Source organism: Podarcis liolepis (genome assembly GCF_965112155.1).
Source record: "Podarcis liolepis genome assembly, chromosome: 15".
Classification (NCBI taxonomy): Eukaryota; Metazoa; Chordata; class Lepidosauria; order Squamata; family Lacertidae; genus Podarcis; species Podarcis liolepis.
In genome coordinates, this window is record NC_139566.1 from 28271073 (window position 1) to 28294126 (window position 23054).

A 23054-nucleotide genomic window follows, 5' to 3' on the forward strand; every position below is an offset into this window, starting at 1 on the left:
CCATTTACTTTCAGTGCTATCAGGGCAGTATTTTAATAATGTCCATAACAAAAGGTAAGGCAATGTTGAAAAAGCCCTTTTTGTGTTGAAGAAACAAGGATTATATGTTCACTGTTTACTTCTCCATTTCCTGGTGCTGGTCAACTTGTTCTGCCTATAAACTTTTCCTTTCAAAGTGCCCTTCCTGTAAGAATGAATAGCTCTCGTGTAATGGGTGTAGTTCTTTGATTTATGTCTGGGGGCTTTTAAAATAGACATTTCTCAAGAATAGCTTTCTTAGGGCCAAGCAGTAGGCTTTCTTTTCTGCCTTGACAAATGTCAGCTAAACACCTACAATGTAAAGATTTTTCCAGGGATGAAATAGTGTTTTGTGCTAAGTTTTTATTCAGCTATGCTTTGAATAGCATTGGGGTGATATTATACTCAGAGCAAAGTAAATTTTAAACACACTTGATGTTTAACAGAAACTAATAAGGCACTCCCTACACAGTGGGTGGCCAACCTGTGGCATAGCTGACACAGACTTGTAGCCGTTTGTGTCCATTTTGGACTTGGCTGAAAAGTGCTGTGGACTGGGCCATCGCGTAGCATCAGGCTTGAACTTCAGTTATTAAAATAACTTATAGCCTACCCTTCCACTGCAGCTCAGGGCAGATTGCAACAGTTAAAATTAAATAAATATAAGCAATTAAACAGCTGCAATATAGTAAAACAAAAGGAGAGACAGCAGATAAAACAGCTTTTTTTAAAAAAACAACCTGGGATTAGTTTAAAAACCTTGTCCTAGCAGGTCAGATTCCTGCTGGAACAAAAATGTATTTGTTGGACCCAGAGGGTCATGACAGACGGAGCCAGCTGAATCTCCCATGACTAGAAGTTCAGCAGCCAAGGAGGGGGCCACTTGAAAGGCTCTATCCCACAGACAAGCCAAATGCCACCAGTACACAAAGAACAGCCTTCTTTCCTCCACCCCCCAAAAAACCTATAAATGGATGGCCAGGCTTATACACAAGGAAGCAGCTCCTAAAATACTCTGCGCCCCAGGCTTTAAAGGGAATCGCTAGCACCTTAAATTGTGCCTGGAAACAAACTGCTAACCAGTACAACTGATGTAGTGTGCCAGTGCCAATCAACATCCTTGCTGCTGCATTCTGGGCCAATTACCTGATTTCCAGCCAATCAAAGGCATGAATGTTGTTGCATAGGTACTGTATTGGGCAGTGGACTGGGACACTTGTGATCTTTGGAATCTATTTGTGTTAATGATGTGGCCACCACAGATCTACACAAACAGAGTAGCTTTTCACTATCAGCTCTGTAAAGCCAAGCTGCCCTGGCCCCCTAAAGGCAATATGTATACAGATTTTCCTCTCCTTTGGCCATGCCATTGTATAAAAGTTTTGGATGACTTCTCCGGATTGGGTCAAGATGTAAAAAGACATTTCAGAATGGAGTGGCATGGGGGCGGGATTCAAGGGACAGAGCTGGGGGATGGGGGGCAGAGTCCTATCAGCATTTGCAAAAGCCCATCTGACTGGTGACCAATTAGTAAGGGAGTTGATCCATTGTGAGATTATTCTTAAGTCTTTGTTGCTTCTAAGCAATTGCACCTGTTGCTGAGCCTGGCCTACACTTGCAGCAGCAGAATATGAGTTGGCTAAAATGAACTTTACTATAGGAAGAAGATACTATTTTTGAATGCATTGCCTATGTAAGAAAAAAACACCTCCCTTCAAGTCAAGAAGCAGGCTAGCTTAGAGCCTGTCACCCTGATATGCTAGCCTATTACTTGAAAACAGTTTTTCTTTTTCTTTTTTAAAAATAATAGAGCATACAAAATGGCATTGCTCTCCTGCTGTGGTGAAGTCCATTCTATCTTCTCATTTTATAAGACCAGGCCTGAAGCTTGTGGTAATGAAATGCCTTTTCTTTATTCTCACTCTGCACAGATCATTTGCTGAGAACTTCCTCAACCAGCAGACCAGCTTCCCTGCCAAGAGTTCCTGCTATGGAAAGTGCCAAATCTATTTCTGGTAATAATTATGCCATGCTAATAAGGTGGTGCTTCAGTCACAGAGTGTTGGTGTGCAATGCCACCAGCTTCTTTTGAAACAGTTTTGTTGGTCTTTTCTGACATAGCAGCAGTAAGTAAAGTGGGTAGAGTTCCATATTGACACTGTAGGTGAATCTCACCCACGTTGCAGGGGGAAAGCTGCCTTAGTGACTGAGGGAGGGTTTCCTCTCTCAATTTAAAGGTAAACGCCCTTGCTATTCTTTATGTGCATTTGATGGAAATTAAGAGAATTAAAACTTGCAGACTGGATTTGTTCCTCATTGCAGCAGAGAGAAAGAGTGCTGTGTGCCTTCATGTTTGTCCTCTGTTACACAGTATGTGATTTTGAATAGAACATAGAACATTTATGTGACTACCCGTGTTCTACAAAAACTAAATCCTTGCAATCAGTCCTCTGTAGAGAAAAATAGTTATAAGGCTTCAAAATCTGCCTCTTCCAGAGAAGGAGTCCTGACACGTTAGGCCCTTAGAAGATATTCCAAAACTTTGGAACGGTTATATTTAAAAGCAAAAACTCAAGTCATGCTTCTTCAGGAAAAATTAATGCCATCTTAATATTTGATAGATGAGATTGCTATTGGTGTGATGGAGAACTTAAAAGTATTGTACAATTCAGTAGAAAATTAGTTACTCATCATCTAGATTTTTGCAAAGGCTCTTAGTTTTCTTTTATGAGAAAGAGAAAGAAATGGTTTCTAAGGTGTTTTTCCATTTCAGTGTCTCGGCGAAGCAGTGAAGAAATCAAGCGGGACATCAGTGCCCCTGATGGAGCATCTCCAGCCTCTCTCATAGCAATGGGGACCACCTCACCACAGCTGTCTCTCTCGTCTTCACCTACAGCGTCCGTCACCCCTACGACACGCAATCGAATAAGGTACACCTCATTGCTACACAGCCTGTCCTATTTTTCATACAGGGGTATTCTTGCAGCCTTGCCCTTTGGAAGACATCGGTCGCTTTTGCTAGATAATCAGTAAGCTTCCTCTGTAATGGAGAAGCAGCAGACTTCAGTGGGTTTGCTCCTCTTTTTGGGTAGGTGCATCAGCTGCCCAGCATACCTTTTGTACAAGGAAACAGCCAAGTCAGTCCAAGTCAAGTGGGCCCTTCTGGAAGGCGGGAACTCTCTGGCAGCTGAACAAACAAATTGATGCCCAAAGCTCACCAGGAAGTCTTCCTTCCTTACTTCCTTTCCTGGACAGATGTCTCTTTCTCCTCTCCCACTTACGGTGGTCTTGAGTTTGGGGCTGGTGCATGGCAGATCCTTGCACTTACTAGCAAGGCTGCTGACGAAGACCTTCCTTGCTGGAACTGCCTTTGACCACTTCCCTGGACTTCATAGAATCATAGAAAAGTAGAGTTGGAAGGGACCCCGAGGGTAATCTAATCCAAATCCCTGCAATTCAGGAATCTGCAATGAGAGGAGCATGTTTGGACTGCAGTGAGAGCTGCTGCTTCTGTCTTCCTCCGTCTCCCTTTTGCCTGACTTGGGCTGCAGATCAGCCTGCATGGACCCCTTTGCACTGTGTCACCAGAGCACTGGAGGCAGCTGGATGTGTTGGCGGAGCTGCCTAAGGAGCCCTTGTCTCCCCTCCACCTTTTGGAACCCCTGCATGCATGCATTGGGGGTGGCCAGATCTACTGCTGCAAACGGAAATACCAGTGAACACATCCGGTTTTGAGCAAGGTGTGCATGGAGAATAGAGGTTGCTGTAAAGAGCAACTCTGAATAAGAGCTGCATTGAAGGAGGGAAAGTTGCTTTGTTTATTTCCTCATACTTAAATCCCACCTTTCCCCCCAGTGGGAGAACAGCGTGGCTAACAGTCTGGCGGAACCATAAATAATAGCATGAGTAGCTGGGTTAGGAAGAGGGTGGATTACATTCCAAAGAGTTTCACCTTGCTAAGTGAGGGACATGGGAGAGGCAGAGAAGAGAGAACGAACACCGCTCATTGGCTCCACTGTGAGCTGTTTGGTGACTGTGACAAATATGATTTGTGCGGGGGGGGGGGGGGGTGATTCAGTACTTCTCCCGCTTAACTCTGTGGTGTGTGTAGGAACTAGCAGTCAAATGACTGAGCTACTTTATTGGGGGGGCATGAAGAGGTGGGGAAGAGGTGTGTGCAAGCAGTTTAGGGAATTTTTTTGTTGGGCAGCTTCAGGTTAAGTTGGAGGCAATTTCTCTCCTCCCCTTCTCCTTTCACTGTTGCCTCTTATTCCCCTGCCAGATCTCTCTCCCCCCCCCCCCTTCTGCACTTGGCTTCTTGGCATTTTCATAAATCTTTTAGATCTTTAATTGACCCTTTAATTGGTTGTCTGTCACTGCAGTTCCATAGGTCAGCTGAATAAAACTATTGTTTCAAATTATGTTATCAGACAGTTGCTAGTGGCTTTTTGTGGGGACATGTGCTGACTGTAAAATCTTAGTTGGGTGCCATTTAGGTGTAGAAGAACAGTATAAATGCAAAAGGAAACCTGTTTGATTTGTAATATTTGTTGGGCTTTAAACATTGAAACAAGAATATCCTGTGGATTAGAAGTGTAAATCTAAACAAGGCAGGGAAGGCTTCTAATGCCAATCTGTGAAACTTAATCAGGCATTGGGTTTGGAATTTAGTTGACCTAGCAGACGCATTTAAAAGATTAATATTTGTTGTAAACTCCTTCTCATTGTGTCCACACCGTTCATTTTATTTGTTTCCTGAAACGCTATTTTCAAAACAAAGAACTTGACATAAACTGTGTTCCTTACTGGAATTTAGAAACAAGCCGTACTGTCCTCTCACAGTGTTATGCATGTTTAGGTTTTTGTTTTCTTTTTTTAAAAAGAAAATTCTGACTTGAGGTTCTTTTTCTGTTCTTACTTACAAAGAAGTCTAGTTTTTTTTCTTTTTCCTAAATCGTATTTCTGTTGCTTCTGCTCTCTAGTCTGCTCTGGCTTAAAAGTGTTAGCATCTGGTTTATATAACATATAGTGTGAAGATAATCTGAAAGATTTCAGTTTTATGTTTCATTCAAGTCTGTATGGTTCCCAGTCCAGATTAGACTTTTTCCTGCTCACTTCACAGTTCATCCCACTTATACAATCTGCAAAATCCAAACCTTGCAATCATGGTCATTTTACCCTACTTCAGTGACCAACCATCTACAGTGGTGCCTCGCAAGACGAAAAGAATCTGTTCCGCGAGTCTCTTCGTCTTGCGGTTTTTTTGTCTTGCGAAGCAAGCCCATTAGCGGATTAGCGCTATTAGCGGCTTAGCGGGCTTAGCGGATCAGCTGTTAAGCGGCTTAGCGGATCAGCTGATTAGCGGCTTAGGGGATCAGCTGATAAGCGGCTTAGCGGCTTGGGAAAAAGGGGGGGAAGGGGAAAAACCCGCAGGAACTCGCAAGACATTTTCGTCTTGCGAAGCAAGCCCATAGGAAATTCGTTTTGCGAAGCACCTCCAAAACGGAAAACCCTTTCGTCTAGCGGGTTTTCCGTCTTGCGAGGCATTCGTCTTGCGGGGCACCACTGTATATAGAGAAAGAATAGCAGAAATCATACAATTCTATAGCCGTACAATTTCTATACCAACCTTTGGGAGGCTTTGAAAGCAGTGATAAGAGGTATTTGTATCAAAGAAAAATCATATACTGTATTAAAAAACAAACCTGTACAACAATAACCAAACTAGAAATGGAAATTTTTGGTCTGCTAACTAAATATAAAAGATCAGGTTCAAAACCCCTCCTCAAATTAATTGTACAAAGGAGAAAAAAAAACTTTTAGAAATCAATAATGCACTAGTGTTGTCCTGTTATACATGAAACAATGTTTTTATGAATATGGAGGTAAAAACTCTTAGACTTTTGGAAAACAGGTGTAAAAAAAACCTAAGTCAAAGGCACACAGTATTCAAAAAAGTGAAGGCACCAAACATTCTCTACTAAAGACATCTCCTCAGAATTTTCCTCTTTTTATTCTAAAATGTTTAAATTGCAATCATGAAATAAAAAAGATACCCACAGTTTCTTAGAAATCTTGCCTAGGCCGTCACTAACTCATTATGAGAAAAGCTTTTTAGATAGTCTCATCTCCCTAGAATGTTTCCCCTTTGTTTTCGTTTAAACCAATTCGTGAACATTGACCATTAATAATGAACCATATGTTGTAGATATTACTGCAAGTTTATTATGCTTTTTTAATATATATAATTATCATGAGAAGACTGGATCTATTTATTTGTATCATTTATTATTCCTATGATCCTTGTTTATAAAACCCAGTAAAAAGTTATTTATCAAAAAAATAAAAAAAATAGGAGTAGCATCTGCTTCAGACAAATCAGGCAACAGAATTATCAAATCGGAACCTGAGGTATGGCTGTGAAGAAAGCTTTTAAGGCTCTCGTACTGAAAGAAATACATAATTAGGAAAGTTGATGCATCCTTTAAAAAAAATCACTTTAATGCCCAGAGAAAGGCTTTATTTGAAAACGTAGCAGTGCAGAGTTAACATTGTGAAGATCCCCACCCCATGCAGTATGGAACCCCACCTGCAATCTGAAATGGCAGGTTTCACTTCATTGTCTGCCGTGTTTGGCTTAGTTCTCAATGTGAAAGAGTCTTTCCTGCAACGAATGGGAGTTTTGAGAAAGCAGGACCGTACTTATGCACAGACCCTGTTCATTTTTCTGTGGAATTATGTCCAGTAAACTAACTGAGGGAGTGTCAGGCTGCTTGAATGCATTGTTTAAACTTCGCTTAAATTGTGCTTCTGAAACCAGTTGTGATTCGTAGAAGCTTTAGGTTTATTTATTTATATTTACATGGTAAGGGCTTCCTCTTCTGGAAATGTGATGTTACAGGAAGCCCTTACCATGTAAGTTCAGTCATTGATAATTCTGCTTCTTTGCTGTATGCAGTCCTGGATCTAAAACAGCCTTTCCCAACCTAGTGCCCTCCAGGTGTTTAAGACTATAGTTTTCATCAGCCCCTGCCAGCAGTAGAAAATAAGTATTTTGTGCTGGTTGTAGTAAATGGGAGTTCAGGTAAACATTTGGAGGGCACAAGGTTGGGGGAGGCTGGTCCCAGAGGGTTAGGGTACATACACAGCTGCACCCAGAAACAGCAGCTCTTTCTGAGTCCCTCCCCCCAGATGGAAAGCATGTACCGTATTTTTCGCTCTATAGGACACACCAAACCACAAGACGCACCTAGTTTTTAGAGGGGGAAATCAAGAAAAAAAATTATTTCCCCCCCCCCCCAGCCCCAAAGAGCAGCGGACAGGCTGCGCGCAGCCTTGGCTTCCTCTTTAGCCTTGCGCAGCCTCCCCCGGCTGGAGAGGCTGCGCAAGGCTAAAGAGGAAGTCAAGGCAGCGAGCGGGATGGATCGCGCTCGCTGCCTTGGCTTCTTTAGCCTTGTGCAGCCTCTCCCAGCTGGAGAGGCTTCGTGCGGCTATGGCAATTCCCCCAACTCCCGCAAAAGCCCATAGGAGCCGCGCACCCTTTAAGGAGCACCTGGCTCCTACGGGCTTTTCTACGAGAAGGGAGAAGGGACTGCCTGGCCACGTCAGTCCCTTCTCTCTCCTGGGGAAAAGCCCGCAAGAGCCGCGCAAAGCTTGTGTGCGGCTCTTGGGGGCTTTTCCTGCCTGCCTCCCCCCTGCATTCACTCCATAGGACGCACAGACTTTCCCCCTTAGTTTTTAAGAGGGGAAAAGTGTGTCCTATGGAGCGAAAAATACGGTAATGGAAAGCATTATTCAGCATCATCACATGTCAAATGTCCCTGCCTTCACTTCTGTTCGTGGAGTGGAGTGGAGGAGCAGAGCCCTACATGCGGTGATGTCACATCATGCTTTCCTTTACTACCCAGTATTTTTTTGGGGGTGTTGAACTAGGGCTGCTGCTTTCAATGGCAGCCGCATGTCTGCACTAGTTCTGCACTCCTAAATCTTGAAGAAGGTAGTCGGTTGACAGTTAACACTCTGGCTTTGCTTTCCCTTCAAGGTGACATTCCTAGTCGGTTGTGAGTTGCAGGGAGATACCATCAGTTTATTTTCTAAATTCATACTAAAGTTCAGTGTGGCTTAATGTTCACATCGTTTGTTCTCGAAGCACCTCTAATTGTGGCTGTGAGGTATTAGAAAAAGGATTTATTTCCCAGCTGTCCTCCTCATGAAGTCTCAATCAAATTAATCTTTTCCCACCGCACAGAGAAGTGTCCGTGGGCTGCTATCCTTGCTTTGGTTATCTACCTGGGAGTTCAGGGCAAGGGAGCAAGCAGGCAGGCAGGCAGGGGGTTGTTGGGAAATTGATCACTTGTCTCTGTGGGGGTGGCTGAAGTGCTGCTGACATATGCCTGGGAGTTGCCTAGTCCCAGCCTAGCAATGGGAAGACAGAGGGAAGGCCAGAATGAATATAGAACATGGCGCTGCCCACAGAGCACAATGCAGTTTTGATAAGAGTGGAATGATATGGAAGGAACTTTCGCTGTTTTAAAAAAATGTTCTGAACATTCATTTGTATGAACGATGTGAATTTTCTCCTTCACTTCTAGAGAAGAGAGGAAGGACCCTTTGTCAGCTCTGGCCAGAGAATATGGCGGCTCCAAGAGGAATGCTTTGCTGAAGTGGTGTCAGAAAAAAACAGAAGGGTATCAGGTAATGGTTGCTTGTCCTTTCTATAGTGCAAACATGAGAGCATCTGCCAGGAGCACAAGCTGGGCTGCTCCACAGTTCACGGCATCGATCGTGAAGGAACTGGTATGTACTGTCCTGGCAGGAACACAATGCTGCAGGAGCCAGCTCAGCTGTTATTTATAGTCACTCAGTCACTTTGCACAATACAAACGTGTGTGTTCTTCACAGAACGGCTAATCCGTCCATTAAAGTGGGTTAACGGTGCTATCCTGCACATGTCTACTCAGACAGAAGTCCACACTGAGTTCAATGGGATTCGCTCCCAAGTTAAATATGTATAGCAGGGACATCCAACTCCCAAGAGACTGTGATCTACTCCCAGAATAAAAAACTGGCAGTGATCTACCCGTTTTTTTGGGGGGGGGACACCCAAAATTGTTGACAGGGGGGCAGGTCGAAGTTGTTGAGCTTTTTCTTAGGAGGGCAGGCAAAAGTCGCTCACCAAATGATCGCTATCACCAATAACTCCATCTGCTGTTTTTGCAATCGTGCACAAATGAAGGACAGGGCAAGGGGGCAGGGCCAGATGCTCTTTTGCCCCCGCGAAGGAAATTGAGACAGTGTTTGACTGCTAGCTCCCGGGGATCGACTGGTCAACCAGTTGGAAATCCCTGATGTATAGGATTGCAGTCTAAAATGACTAACTTCCATCTTGCACATTGATAATTCCAAATTAAGAGGAGGGTGGAGAGCGAAATCTTATTCTAGAGTTCAGTGGCGTAGCGTGGGTTGTCAGCACCCAGGGCAAGGCAAGTAATTTGCGCCCCCTAACCCGTGGATTTGTGCCCCCTAACCCACAGATGTTGCGCCCGGTGCAGCCGGCCCCCCTGCAACCCCCACGCTACGCCACTGCTAGAGTTAAACCTCTTAAAATGGCAATAATATAGTACATAGGAAGAGGACATTTTATTTTAAAGTGCTTTCATATTGCTTTTCATTTAAAAATCACAGGTCTGTGCAGCATAATGTAAAAATTACAATACAGTGGTACCTCCGGTGGCGGACAGGATCCGTTCTGGAGCTCTGGTCAGATCCTGAGGTTTCCACAACCGGAGGGACTGTTTCTGTGCATGTGCGCAGCACAGTAGAGCACTTCTGTGTATGCGCACGCGGTGAAACACTTCCGAGTTTGCAGCTTTCACAACCCGAAGTTTACGTTACCCGAGGGTAATGTAAGCCGAGGTGCTACTGTAAAATCAACACCCATACAATAACTGAAAGGCCAAAGGAAACACATCAGCATTAATTGTCAGCAAAGGGGACTAGGTAGAGCATGATTCCTGCTTCTGTCCCCTGGTATTATATTGCTGGTGTTCTTACTCTGTGTGAGCTCATTCTCCTGCTTGCTGGTGATGATGCAAAAGCAGAGTTTGGCAAACCAATATGGCTGTCCCCTGGGGAAGGACCATAGTTTGGGAGCCCTTGCATGCAGAAGGTCCTAATGCCTGGGGGAAGCTCCTGCTTGAAACCTTGGAGAGCCACTGCCTGTTGGAAGAGACAGCCCTGAGCTCGATGGACCTAGTGGTCTGACTCTATGCAAGGCAGCTTTCTCTGGTCCTATCACATTTGGATGGGTGGCCCACTGCCGTGTCCCCTCATTTATCTGGGCTCCAGGCAGACCAGCTTCCTAAGGAGCCACATGCAATACAAGCATGGCCTCCTTTTAGGGGAAGGAGGGGTGTCAGGCATGTGCTTTGCATGCAGAAGGTCACAGGTTCAATCCGCTAAGGCATCTCCTGGTAGAGCTGGGAACGTCACCTTGCTGCCAGTCAGTGCAGGCAATACCGAGCTTCTTGGACCAATGGTCTGACTCTGTGTAAGGCTTCCAATGTACTTACTTAGCTTAATTGTATAGGAAATCTTTGGAATGCAAAGGGCAACCTCTCGGTTCTTAAGTGTTACTTTGCTTTGTCAGGCTTGAGACTCACAATACAGAAGGAAGTTGGAAGGCTACGTAACAGGATGGTGGGGGGACATTAATAGAAAGGCTGTACAATGAGAGAAGCTTGTTTTTATGTAGGCAGAGGGGGGGCCCTCCCCTCTCTTGCTTCCTTGGCATCTCTGCATTGACCGAACGGTGCTATTTCTGAATGTAGACCCTCCACGTCCCCCCTTTCCTTCAAAGGCAGGATGTGGGATGCCGCTGAATGAATCGTAAAACTCTTCAAATGGGAAAGCATCTGAGACAGGGCAAGAAGCATGTGACAGTTTCCTTAATTTGTCACGAGAAAGCGCTCCATCCTTTCTATCTCAAGCAGCCTGTGCCAGAAAGATAGTCCTCTTGCTCACATTCCCGGATTCCCTGCATCGACTAAGTCTGGAGGAGAGAGACCTTTGGTCCACTTGCAAGGAGGGGCAGCTGATACGTGACTTTCAGCATGTGCCGCTCCCCATGCAGGACCACCAGTTTTGGGAGGGGGCCAGAGTTCTAGTCTTAGGACCAGTCTGCCCTTTCTGTGAACAGTCAAATGAGAAAGCTTTTCCTGCGCTCTGCTATTTCATGCCGCAAGTGATGGGGGTTGGCATTTTTGAATTCTCGCTCACAAAGAAACAGAAAGCTAGCATGTTGAGCAGGAGGGTTTAGCCCTAGCTTTACCCCTGATGTGTCACATTTCTGAATACAGGGAGCTAGTCATGTGAGAGTGCTTTCAAACACCAGTTTCCCACAGGCAGCCTGAAGTGATACAGCCCTGAAAAAGCTTTCCTACTTGATTCTGCTGAGTGTACAAAATGGTCCTTAAGCTCCCATTTTGTTGATGTTTGCACTCATCCATATAACTTGTTTATGTGAGCAATATTTTTTTTTAAAAACTCCTATAATTCTATTAAAATCAATTAAAATAAAAAGAATATTTGCAACTGGTTCAGGGGCGGCCTTCTTTTGAAAACATTTTACAGCTGCTTAGAGCTGGTAGTGTCATCACTGTCCATGCAGTAAACACATTTTTTAAATGCTCCCAGTAATGACTATACACCATAACATGCAGTCCCTTATTGGGGAGTTATTGTACCTGGGATGGTAGCCATCTTTTTATTTTTTAAAAAAATATTTTTATACCACTATGTCGTAAAAATATATATCAAAGTGGTTTACAACAGTAAAACTATGTCCTTGCAAGGCTACCAAGGATATTAATGGTATAAGGGGAAAGGTCCCCATTGTGAAGCAGACCACAATAATCCTCAGACTTCCCTGCTAGTTGACAACACAATCCATTTTTAAGAAACTGCCCATGTGTGTGCATGGTAGTTGTTGCTTGCTTGCAGGTCTGTTTGCTCCCCACTTCAGCATAAGAACATAAAAACATCCGAAGAGCCTGTTGGATTGGGCCCAGTAGCCCATTTAGTCCAGCATCCTGTTCTCTCCGTGGCTGAAGAGTTGCCTTTAGGAAACCAGCAAGCAGGATTCGAACACAAGAGCACTATCCCCTCCTGTAGTTTCCAGCAACTGATATTCAGAAGCATTGCTACCTCCAGCTGTGGAGGCAGAACATAGCCATTGTGGCTAGTAGCCACAGGTAGTCCTCTCCTCCATGAATTTGTCCTGTCCTCTTTTAAAGCCATCCAAGTCGGTGGCCATCACTGCCTCATGTGGCAGCGAATTCCACAGTTGCTATGTGAAGAAGTACTTTCTTTTACCTGCCCTGAATCTTCCGACATTCAGCTTCATTGGGCATCCATGAGATCTAGTGTTACAAGAGAGGGAGAAAAAGTTTTCTCTATACACTTTCTCCATGCCACGCGCAATTTTATAAACTCCTGTCCTGTCACCTCCTAACTCATCACAACTGTGTCCTTTGTGAGTCCTAGAATCTTGGCCATCCCACATGTAATGTGTGAACTCTGCTGTCCTGAGCATGCCTGACTGTATCCGAACCAGGTCAAAAGGCCATGTGCTCCAGCTGATCCGTTACTCCCACGGCTAGTAGGATTTATAGCAGCGCGTGGAAGCCTGTTACAATAGAAGGACCAGCAAGAGGACATTTCCTGTCTGAAACAATTCCTTTCTGCAGCACTAAACATAGTAACTAGTTACACTTTCCCAGAATTTTCATTTGCAACATTTTAAGCAAAACTGGGAAGCAGATGTCATAACTTTGTCACTCTTTTGCCATCCATTGAGAGGTGTATGTGCCTAGGGGAGGGTGCTTTTCCTCTGGATTTCCTGCATGTGGGGATGGGGGGTGCTGACTAGTTGTCCTGCTTGTAAACCCCCCCCCCCAACTCTAGGATTTGCTGCACGTTGTTCTGTTTGTGATGGGAGCTAATCAATTTATTTTTACCACTGATTTTTAGTGTGTCCAGTCATCTTAAAAATTTGCACCCAGCAAAGATGATGCCCATCAGCATGCACAATGCTTCTTTTCCAATACTCAAGGTTTATTTGGGTTTTTTGTGGGGAAACCCTTGAAGATCTCTGGCAAATTGGAAAGGAGTAACAGTGATGGCAGAAGGATATTTTACTTAAAAAGTTCTCTTCTGCTTCCCTTAAATTAAAATCAGATTGTTTACAGCATAATGAAATTTCAGCCACATTCATAAAATACTACTTAATTAAACATCTTAAAAGTTGAAACCCAAGTTTATCATTTTTGCTGTACAAAGACTAGGATTGCCTCTATCCTTTGCAGTTGGCCGTTCACACTAAACCATGGTTTGACTTAGCATTATGTGGAAACAAAGGCACGGTAGCATGAACTATACCACATAGTAAGATTTAGCATCTTAACTTTGTCCAGAAGTGGTTTGGTGCCATGAATTTATCCTAAGGGTGTCAAAGCTCATGGCGGACAGATTTTGAAAAATAGCAGTCATTTATATCCTACTACACTTGTGGAAATGCCTGAGTCCTTCTAGAACAGGCATGTCAAAAGTCCATTTTGGGGGCCTAATCCAGCCTGCTGTTCAGTTTAATCTAGCCGCCGTGACAGTTTATTTCCTGGGGTAAAGGTAAAATACTAAAAAAAGCTCAACAACTTCAATCTTAAAACTGGCTATCATGCATGTTCACTTCATTAGATCTGGCCCTCTTTGAAAAAGGTTTGGACACCCCTGTTCTAGAATGATCCAACAGCTACTAGATCAATTTTTCTGAAGCATTCATCTGTTTTTTACATTGCATTGAAATTACATTTTCCCAGCACGCGGATCCCAGTTTGTCATTGCTGGTAAAATGCTGTTACTTCCCCATCACAATAGCCCACAAAGTATTAATTTCTCAATCAAAATGGATGTATTTTATATACTTTGCTGACATAAGTGCTCAATTGAGAATGAAAACAACTTAGCAGCCTATTTAGTTGATCTCTTGAGAGGCCTCTCGGCAAAAAGTTAGATACCTCATGCCCTTGTGTTTGAGCATCGTTCAGAGGAAGATAAGACCTGAGCACTTAGTCATAGGTGACTTAGCAAATTGAGAAAACATTGCCGTGGACTGTGGCAAGTTTGTAGCTAGTCAGCATTCCTGCCATAAGCTTCTATTGATGTTGCAACCATCTCTTCAGGACTCCTACCTAAATATTAGTCATCTTTACTTACTTGCAATGTGCTTAGTGTCAGGTTTAATATTTACAGCTGATACCAAATGACAGAGATTTTTTTACTCGGGGAACTAAAAACCATGTGAAATAGCACCCTTCCCAACTACGTATCTCACAGATAGATCCAAGAATAGTAAATAACTGCTGAGAGTGTAATGTTATTGATTATTACATGGGCACAGAGTGTCCCAAAATTTTGCATCTGATGCATATGACAGTGTTAAGGGACTGCACAATGCTGAGCATTTTCAGTAACATCTATGAGAAAAATATATTCACAGAAGTGTTTACACTTCGTGTTCTTTCTTTCTCTCTGCACCCTTCAGCTATTGATCATTTAGCTGTTTTTACTTAGAAGTAAAACCTCTGTGGTAATTTTAAAATGCTTGTCATGCAACAGCGTTAATTTCTGAGTGCTCGTAAAACTAGGTATAGCACCCTCCCATAACTAGAGGTGGAAAGGAATCATTTCTGCTGACATGCCAGGAAGAGGTTTAACTTGGAAGCATGTGCAGTCAGAGCAGCATTACCGAGGGAAAATGTCTTGGGTAGGGAAGTAGCAAGTTGTTTTTGAGTTTCCTCCTGGGGGAAACAAAATAAGCTTTTATCTTAGGTTGCTAATGGATCTGCTGTCTTAATTCTTGCAGAATTCTGCTCATTCAAACCAATGCTTCTTAAAAAAATAATCAGGACTCAAAAATCTTCAATTTAACCTGCTTCTCCTCTTGCAAGGAGGGAAGTTGCTATCTCTTTTCTCCTTCTACAAATGTCACTGAGTAATAGAATAAGTAAGCCTCACAGTAGGTTTCTCTCTTACATGTGTGCATATTTCCCTCCCCTCTTAGAATATCGATATCACAAACTTCAGCAGCAGCTGGAATGACGGGTTGGCTTTCTGTGCTGTTCTTCACACTTACCTCCCAGCTCATATTCCCTATCAAGAGCTGAACAGTCAAGACAAGGTGAGTATTATACTGAGCTTTGTTGAATGTCGTTAAAACCATGCTGGAGACCAGAGCCCCTTCTCAGATCCTCTCATGGACCAGACTTGCACTTCTGCCACTATTCTGGTCACCAGCACTCACTGGCAATTGCAATTCCCCATTTGCATGGTGTCACAAGCACACCTTCCTCACACTTAGTCCATTGTATATTTGTTTAAATACTTTGTGTGATGTTTTGTTTTTTGCATTCATTCATTGTCTTTGTCCACACATTACTTTAAATGAGTTAAAAATAAACCCAGTAGAGGGGTGCTTAAAAGAGTTTTGCAAGCCTCTGATCAACTCGTTGGACAAGTCCATAAGGCAACATTGGTTTTTTTAATTTAAAAAAAGTTGTTCAGTAGATTTTTTTTTGACTCAATGTATTTTTCAGAAAAGAAATTTCACTCTGGCTTTCCAGGCAGCTGAAAGTGTTGGCATCAAATCCACTCTGGTAAGTGTGTGCAAAGTTTAGGGCGATCTGACTAACTTTTACCTGGGAGACTAATTGCTAAATAGGCACATGCAAGGATTGTGCTGTAGCTGTGTGTTTGAAATTACTGTACAAATAAATTCTGGGATAGAAATATCATAACTGAAAACTAGAAGGCTCCTTTAAAGAGAGGGTGTGTGTTTGTGTTTGTGAAAATAAGGCTGGTGCGATTAAATTGCAAAACAAGACTATAAATTAGTGCCCTGCAAGTGCTCTCACTCTCTTGGCCAGACGAGACTCAACACTATATGCATTATTAGACAGCGCACCCAGTTTTGTTTTCCTATTTGGGGAGAGATCATCATGCAGACCACAGTGCACCAGGGACATGAGTGTCAGGTTAACCCTTCCCAGCTGTGATCTTTTCACTTTGGCATCCAATGGGGCAATCCCACAAGAAGGGATTTTGTCAATATTGCAGCTGGGTAAGGGAATGTTACACCTGCCTACATACTGCAGTCCCGATGAAAATTGTAGGACCCTGTGTCAGTGCCGGATTTAGGTTTGATGAGGCCCTTAGCTACTGAAGGTAATGGGGCCCTTTATATATCCAGCTGTCCTTTGTCAACAACAAATTGTCACTGTTTTTTGTGTTGAATATATGCTATATGGTAATTTATGGACCTAATAGGTATCTAAAGCCATACTGGGATCAAAATAAATAAATTATGTATTGCGTGAAATCAAATCAGTAGGCATAAGACTCATATCCTTAGTATATGCTGCCTGATCATCAGTCTACAAGCACTCTTTAATATTAGATAACAGGTACAAAGACATTCAGCTGTGCTGCACTGAAGTCTGCAGCTGCATGCTACATGCTGCCATGCAACCAGTCCATGCAGAATGTAGGCACCCTATATATAGAAATGCGCAAACCAGTGATATTTTAGGGAGCAGGCTAGCAGACGGAGCCCATTACTTAACATCGTAGGAGCCTACACAACACAAAACACTGTTGCTGTATGTAGGTTTTATTTTATTTGTTTTTTATCTTATATTTTGGAAATGTACATACAGTTTTTTTACCTTTAAATTTTTGGGGAGGCCCCAAGAGAGTGGGGCCCTAAGCTATAGCTTGTTTAGCTTGTACGTAAATCCGGCACTGCCCTGTGCCTCTTCTTAACAAATCAGCTCATGACTGTTGGAAATCGGTTATAACCGGTGCCATTTTGTACTTGTCACGGAGGTCAAACCTCTATTCTGCTTGGTGGTTCAGAGGAGGCAAACCTATAAAGCAAATCTAAAAATAGCTCTCCTTGCTCACGGTCAAGTCTCTGCCAGCCATTGTCTGTGAGTTCACAATGGGGAATGCTACTGTGGTTAATACTTCTAAACTATGCAGTAGCCAGTGAAGGTGGAACTGGCTTGGACCCAAGAGGGCCATAGATGGCAGCATTAGGGGCACTGTTGCTTCCCTTCTGCAGGTAAGGGCTGAAGGGCAGAGGCTCACCTAACAAGTCCACGGGACCCACCAACAGACATGGACAGCCAGAGCTAAAAGCAGGGTGGGGTGCAGAATGGACAGCCTCCAATCCTGATCTCCTTTTCTTTTTAGACACCCTGATTCCCCCTCCTCGCAAAAAGCCAGCTGTATGACTTTCCTCTTGCCTTTTCACACTCCCATTTATCATCTCTGTTGACCAGAGAACACAATGCAAGCAGGAGAGCAGCAGCAGCAAATTACCATCCAGTAATGCAATTAATACCTAGGTATTCCGGAAGCAAGACAGGACTTGTACTTTAAGCTACACACAAACTGTTCACATGTGGAACTACAATTCCCAGGTATGCCTTGCTCCTCACCCACCCCCAGGATAAGCTGAGCACTACAGAATTAGAAACAGAACCTGCAAGCTTTTGCTTATTAAATGTCTATCTTACAGATGACCAGTTATAGATGTGATTATGATTAACAGAGTACAAGAGTTATTGCAAGGTGGATATCTGTTTATATATATATATATATATATATATTTCTCTCTCTTCCTTCCCTCTGGTAGGACATTAATGAGATGGTACGAACAGAACGCCCAGACTGGCAGAATGTCATGTTGTACGTTACAGCGATTTACAAATACTTTGAAACCTGAGAGCTGGAACAGCAATAGAAAATGTTGGGGAAGCACAATCCCAGCACCACACACTAAGCTCAACCAACACCTCTTGACTTTGGATGAAACTCTAAAACAGCATTCTGAGTGGCTTTGGTGAGCAAGGTTTCATTAACCCAGCACTTGGGCAAACCCAAATAGCTAAATGAGCTGGATTAAATTATTAGCCTGTGAAGCCTGAACTTTACAAATGACCCTGTAAGGCCAAGTGTCAAAAAGCTTCCAAACTTCCATTGGTGAAGAGTGAACTGAATGAGATGCCACTGAATCGACAAGGCTGAAACGTAAGGGAAGGAAGTCTCTAGGATTGTATTGCAAGACTTTTCTTCATGGAAAACACCTCTGGCGGTTGGGTGGATGTTCTGTTTGTTGCTCCTCGCCTAAGTACAGGAAAAACTTTTAATCATCACCTAGTTATTGCCTTATTCTATCTCCAGCTCCTCAAAGTGCACAATTCTTATAGGAAGTACAAGGGTGTCTTCTCCCATTGAGTTCACCTGACTGAAGAATGGTGTCAAATCTACTCTCAGTGCACAAAATGAAGAGTCTGTGTTTAAGCCTACCTCTCTTCTCCATGGCTTCCAACTTTATTACTGGATGGATTCCAGCCTTGCACATTTGATTCCCAACTTTGAGGATATTACCATGTGCAGGTGATCGGACACACTGCAATTTGTTGTGCTTCCAAGAGAATTTAGTTTATATGGAATTTACTTTTATTTGGCAAAGTGTAACCTTTCCTTTGCAGGAGCTCAGATGATGCATCACCTGAGATTAAACTGGTTGAAATGATTGTTTTGATCGTTGGATAGGTTAAGCTCCTATTCAGAGAAGAACTTTCTGCAACTAGCAATAACTGCTTCTTGCCCCTACGGCCTGCAGGTAGCTTTGCGGTGTGTTCTGATCTGATTGTCTGCCAAAAGCAGCAGCAGTAGCTGCTGCCTGTTTCCAGAGTTTATCTAAAAGGGCCTTCCATGGGCCTCCCTTTCAGGAATGACTTAAATGAATGGAGCATACATAGGAGGAGCAGCCATGATTCGTAGATTGTGCCTGTGAGCTGAAAATTGACCTCCTATAAGCCTAGTTTAAAATATGGGATCAATGCTGGCGAGAGAAGAAAATGCAGAGTTCAGGGCGTTTGTACTGTGGTGTTGAGTCCACTTGGCACAACTCTCTGGGAGAAAAGCATTAAAGCAAGTGCCTTACTTGGCTCTGAGGTAAGAGGAGCTCTAATTGCAAGGCAGTGCACAAAAGACTTCAGACATTTGGTGGTAGCAGCAGCAGTGAGGTTTCTATGGTTCTGTCCTTCTCTAAGAAGGCCTCAGCACCTACCATCTTTTTCCTAGATGCAGAGCAACTGTTAGTCCCCTCCAAGTGGAGACCCAGTTACTGCTGAGGAATAGGGATCTTTTGAGTACCCCATTTTGATGAGCCCCATATCCCTGTTACTTATAGATGTATTTAGCTTTCATTTTTCCCTAACAGCCCAACTAGAAATAATCTTTCTTTTTTTCAATCCTTTCTGTGTGCCTGGAACTCTTAAAGGACACTTTTTGAATGTCATAGGTATATGAATGGTCACGAATGTAGCCCCGGTCCAAGGTCTGCTGTGGAAGCGTCACTATGACAGGAGCAGGTGCCAAACTGAATTTTGGGACAAGTCGGAATAAACTTTGAACCTTTCATTGTGCCTCCAGTACCCCCTGCCTTGTACATGGTTTCATATCTCAAGGAATACAAGCAAAACTTACATGTGGCTATAAAATGGCTGGTGAGCTCCCATTGCAAGTGTTTAAATTCAGCTCCTACTTTCCAGTGGTTTTTTCTCCTTCCTCTCAAATTGTGAGGCTAATATCAAAAGTTCCTGCAAATACCTAAATGACTTTGGCTTTTGAGTGAACAGAGTTAGCATTTCCCAGTTAGGGACAAAGAGTTGCAGATTTTTTAGATGGAACTCACCCTTCAAAAAAAACCCCAAAAGTCCCCCCCCCAACTTTTTGCTAGCCCTAAAATGAGGTACTAAAGATCATCCTCACTGTGTTATGCTTTCTTACTGTTGTGGTACAAAGGAATTTGCTTCAGGTCCCTTGCTTGTGAACTTAAGATGTATTGCTCTATAGGTGCACCTCTCTTTATTTATTGCATTGCAATTGAAGAAGCATTTTTTTCTAGTGAGCTGTATTCCTCCTACACTCGACAGCATCTTATTTTATGGACTTTGCTTGAGTCCAGTGGTGACGAGACTCATCTTGAGCAGAATCCTGCTTCTAAACTCTTCCTCTACAGCCACTGGGGAGAGCTGATCAGGAGGGCATTGATGAAAAGAGGACTGAGTTGTGCAAGGAAGTGAAGGGCAAAGGCAAAAGGACTGAAGAGTGGGAAACGTTCTGCAGATGGAGCACAAGGAAAAGAAAAAATGTGTTTCCTTGCATTGATTATCCAAAACCTTTTATGGTAAAGACTGTACTACCAAGAGAGATGATTTCATCAAGACAAGAAGCACTCAGAGGGATGAAGGAAATTAAGTTTTAAAAAACACACATCCCATTTTGCAAAAGAAGAAAATCTTTGCTCTTGGTTAGATAACAAGCTACATAAGTATTCTTCCATTCTTTATTCACTTTTTAAAGACTGATTAACATGTTAATGTAAAGTACATTTCTTGCTGGTTTTGTTTTTTGTTCTATTAAATATTTTTAATATACCGTAAAAACAGCCAACAGTGTGCCTGTTGTTTTTTTTAATCGCATTTCTTTAGATCCTGCAAATGTCCTCGCATTTTAATGTGTCTGCTTTATAAAAAGAAATTAAAAGGAGCTCATGGTGTTAAACACAAGCAAGTGAAAACAATACCTGGCGGTTTGGGGGATTCTCTTGCAGACACTTTAGTGACGTCTTACCTGGAGTTTTGTCTTGGTCTTTGTGTTAGATGAGCAAAGGTGCTTTGAAGGCATAGCTATCTCTAACCTCCGTCTCATAAACTACACAGGAGGCAGCAGGGTGAGGTGCTTTTGTTCAGGGTTCCAACCACACTCATCCCCAGCAGTCAGCATACTCAGTACTCATTTAGGCAGGAGGAGGGGTGTGGGCACACAGTCCCTGCTGACTACATTTTTTACTTCTCTGGACAGCTGTCTCTTCCATCCCGGGATCATTTTTTAAATTGCTTCTCTGTGCGAACCAGGAAATTGCCTATCCAGACCGTAAGTTGGTTCTTGCTTCCTTTCTTCTTTCAGTCTCTCTTCCTCTGGTCTCCTGTTCCAACCCCTCCATTCTTCCCACCCAGTTTCCAGTTTTTTTCCTCTCAACCATCACTCAGCATTCTGTGGGCACTGAGCAGGCAGAATGATGTTCAGAGTGTACTCAAGGTTGTTCTATTCCTCCAAGGCAGCGATGCTTCCAAATATCAATTTCTGGAAACCAGGGGAGGGAAAAGTGTTCTTGTGCGCATGTTCTGCTCCCTGGTTTCCCGCAGGCATATGGGGTGGCCACTGTGAGAACAAGGTTACTGTACTAGGGCCATTGGCCTGATCCAGCAGACTCTTCTTATGCTCTTAAATCTCAGATTTCTGCCAAGACTACTGGTGCCTCCCTCTTGTGAGTGCTATTTTGGCTCCGTGGCAAAAGGATTTATTTGGCGTTCGACTCAAGGGTTGCTTATCACTCAAGGAAATATTCGCACACCCCACCAAGGGAATAGCCACTTCTGCAGTGCTTAGTATCAAGGCCTCGCTGTTTATTTTTTATTCCACATATATATAAAAAGATCTATATCCTGCCCTCCTAGTGCTTACACAACATTCGTGGCAGCTAGAAACAATTAAGACCAGCTGTAACAATAATATTACTCAAATATAGCAAAATGGAGACAGGTGCAGCAGATAATAGCACCAGGTTTTTAAATATCTAGAAAAGCCTACCTAAGCAGGAAGGGGGTTTGCCATACAGTGAAACGGTGGGCAAAGAGTCCTACTGGTTGGGTTTGTGCACAGAACAGGCTCCTTTCATCCCCATCAGCTGAGCCTCCACCATAGATCTTAGGGCATGGGCAGGAAATGGGTCTGTAAGCCATCCTGCGCCTAAGCCAATTAGTTCCTTAGAGGTCATCACCAACACATGATAGGTGCCTGGAAAGGAATTTATAACCAGTGCAGCCCTTGCAGGAAAACTAGTGTGATCCCACCTGGTGGAGTACAGGGCACTAGGTGTACTTCACATCCTTATTGGGCACTGATAAGCATATCTGTGTCTAGCAGACTCTGAACGCAGAAGCCGTTAACTTGTTTTTACATAGGAGATCCTAAATGTTCTAAAGGGAATCCACCCATAACCCATTCTCTTGTTGAGAACGTACAGGACTGAACCAGAGTGGCTTAAGTTGTCCCTCCCTTCATAACCAGAAAAGGCCCTCATGCAGAAGTCTAGTATTTTTCCAACTTCCCAATTTTCATCCTACATGTTTGCCAGCCAGGTGCCCATCAGCTATTTTGAACTACAACTCCCATCAGTCCCTGCCAGCGTCACCATGCTCCTATCAGCCCTAGCACACTGGGAGTTGTAGCCCCAGATAGTTGGAAGGTACCAAGTCGGCAAAGGCCATTTTAACAATATTCACATCACACCTCAAGTGCATGTGTGACATGGTTCCTTCTTGGGCCATGCTGTGTGACTTGAATAATTATTCCTCCAGTTCTTTGCTTGGGAAATGTATCTGTGGTTAAATAACATCTCTTCCGACAGCTTATTGGGGAGGAAATAGGACTTCCTGCTAGGAGTTTACTAGCCAGACTCCATTATACCTGTGTGTAATAAATATTGAAAGTGCATTGAAGTTATTCTCTGGGAAACATCAGTGAGGCTGGAAGCCAACCAGCCCTTGATGGTGGGACAAGTTGGATTTCCATCCAGACTGCAAAACAGCAACACTCGCACCTTGGCACGTCCCCTTTCTTGCTTAATGTGAAGTGGTAAAGTTTTAAATTGCTCCTTACCTACAGCTACTCCCCCCCCGCCCCCATTTGTGAAAATGAGCATTTTGCTGGGGTTTCATTTCCTTTCTGTTCAGCACATCTTCTCTTTTGCATATATTCATTTATTATTTTAAAGTAAGATACAATTCAAAAATTACCAAAATAATACCAAATCAGCAGGTAAGTTTTACAGTGGAAAAATA

General features: G+C 43.3%; 1 protein-coding gene across 2 annotated transcripts in view; it reads left to right on the forward strand.

Moving 5' to 3' along the window:
• Positions 1-20596, forward strand: part of SPECC1L (sperm antigen with calponin homology and coiled-coil domains 1 like) — a 51150-nt gene extending 30554 nt beyond the window's left edge. For both annotated transcript variants that reach the window (XM_083478501.1, XM_083478502.1), the window contains 6 exons: positions 1950-2033; positions 2792-2948; positions 8610-8712; positions 15137-15253; positions 15669-15728; positions 17771-20596. In XM_083478501.1, coding sequence (XP_083334627.1) covers positions 1950-2033; positions 2792-2948; positions 8610-8712; positions 15137-15253; positions 15669-15728; positions 17771-17860 — 611 coding nt within the window. In that variant the 3' untranslated portion in view covers positions 17861-20596. The remainder of the gene's footprint in view (positions 1-1949; positions 2034-2791; positions 2949-8609; positions 8713-15136; positions 15254-15668; positions 15729-17770) is intronic.
• Positions 20597-23054: the final 2458 nt, after the last annotated feature.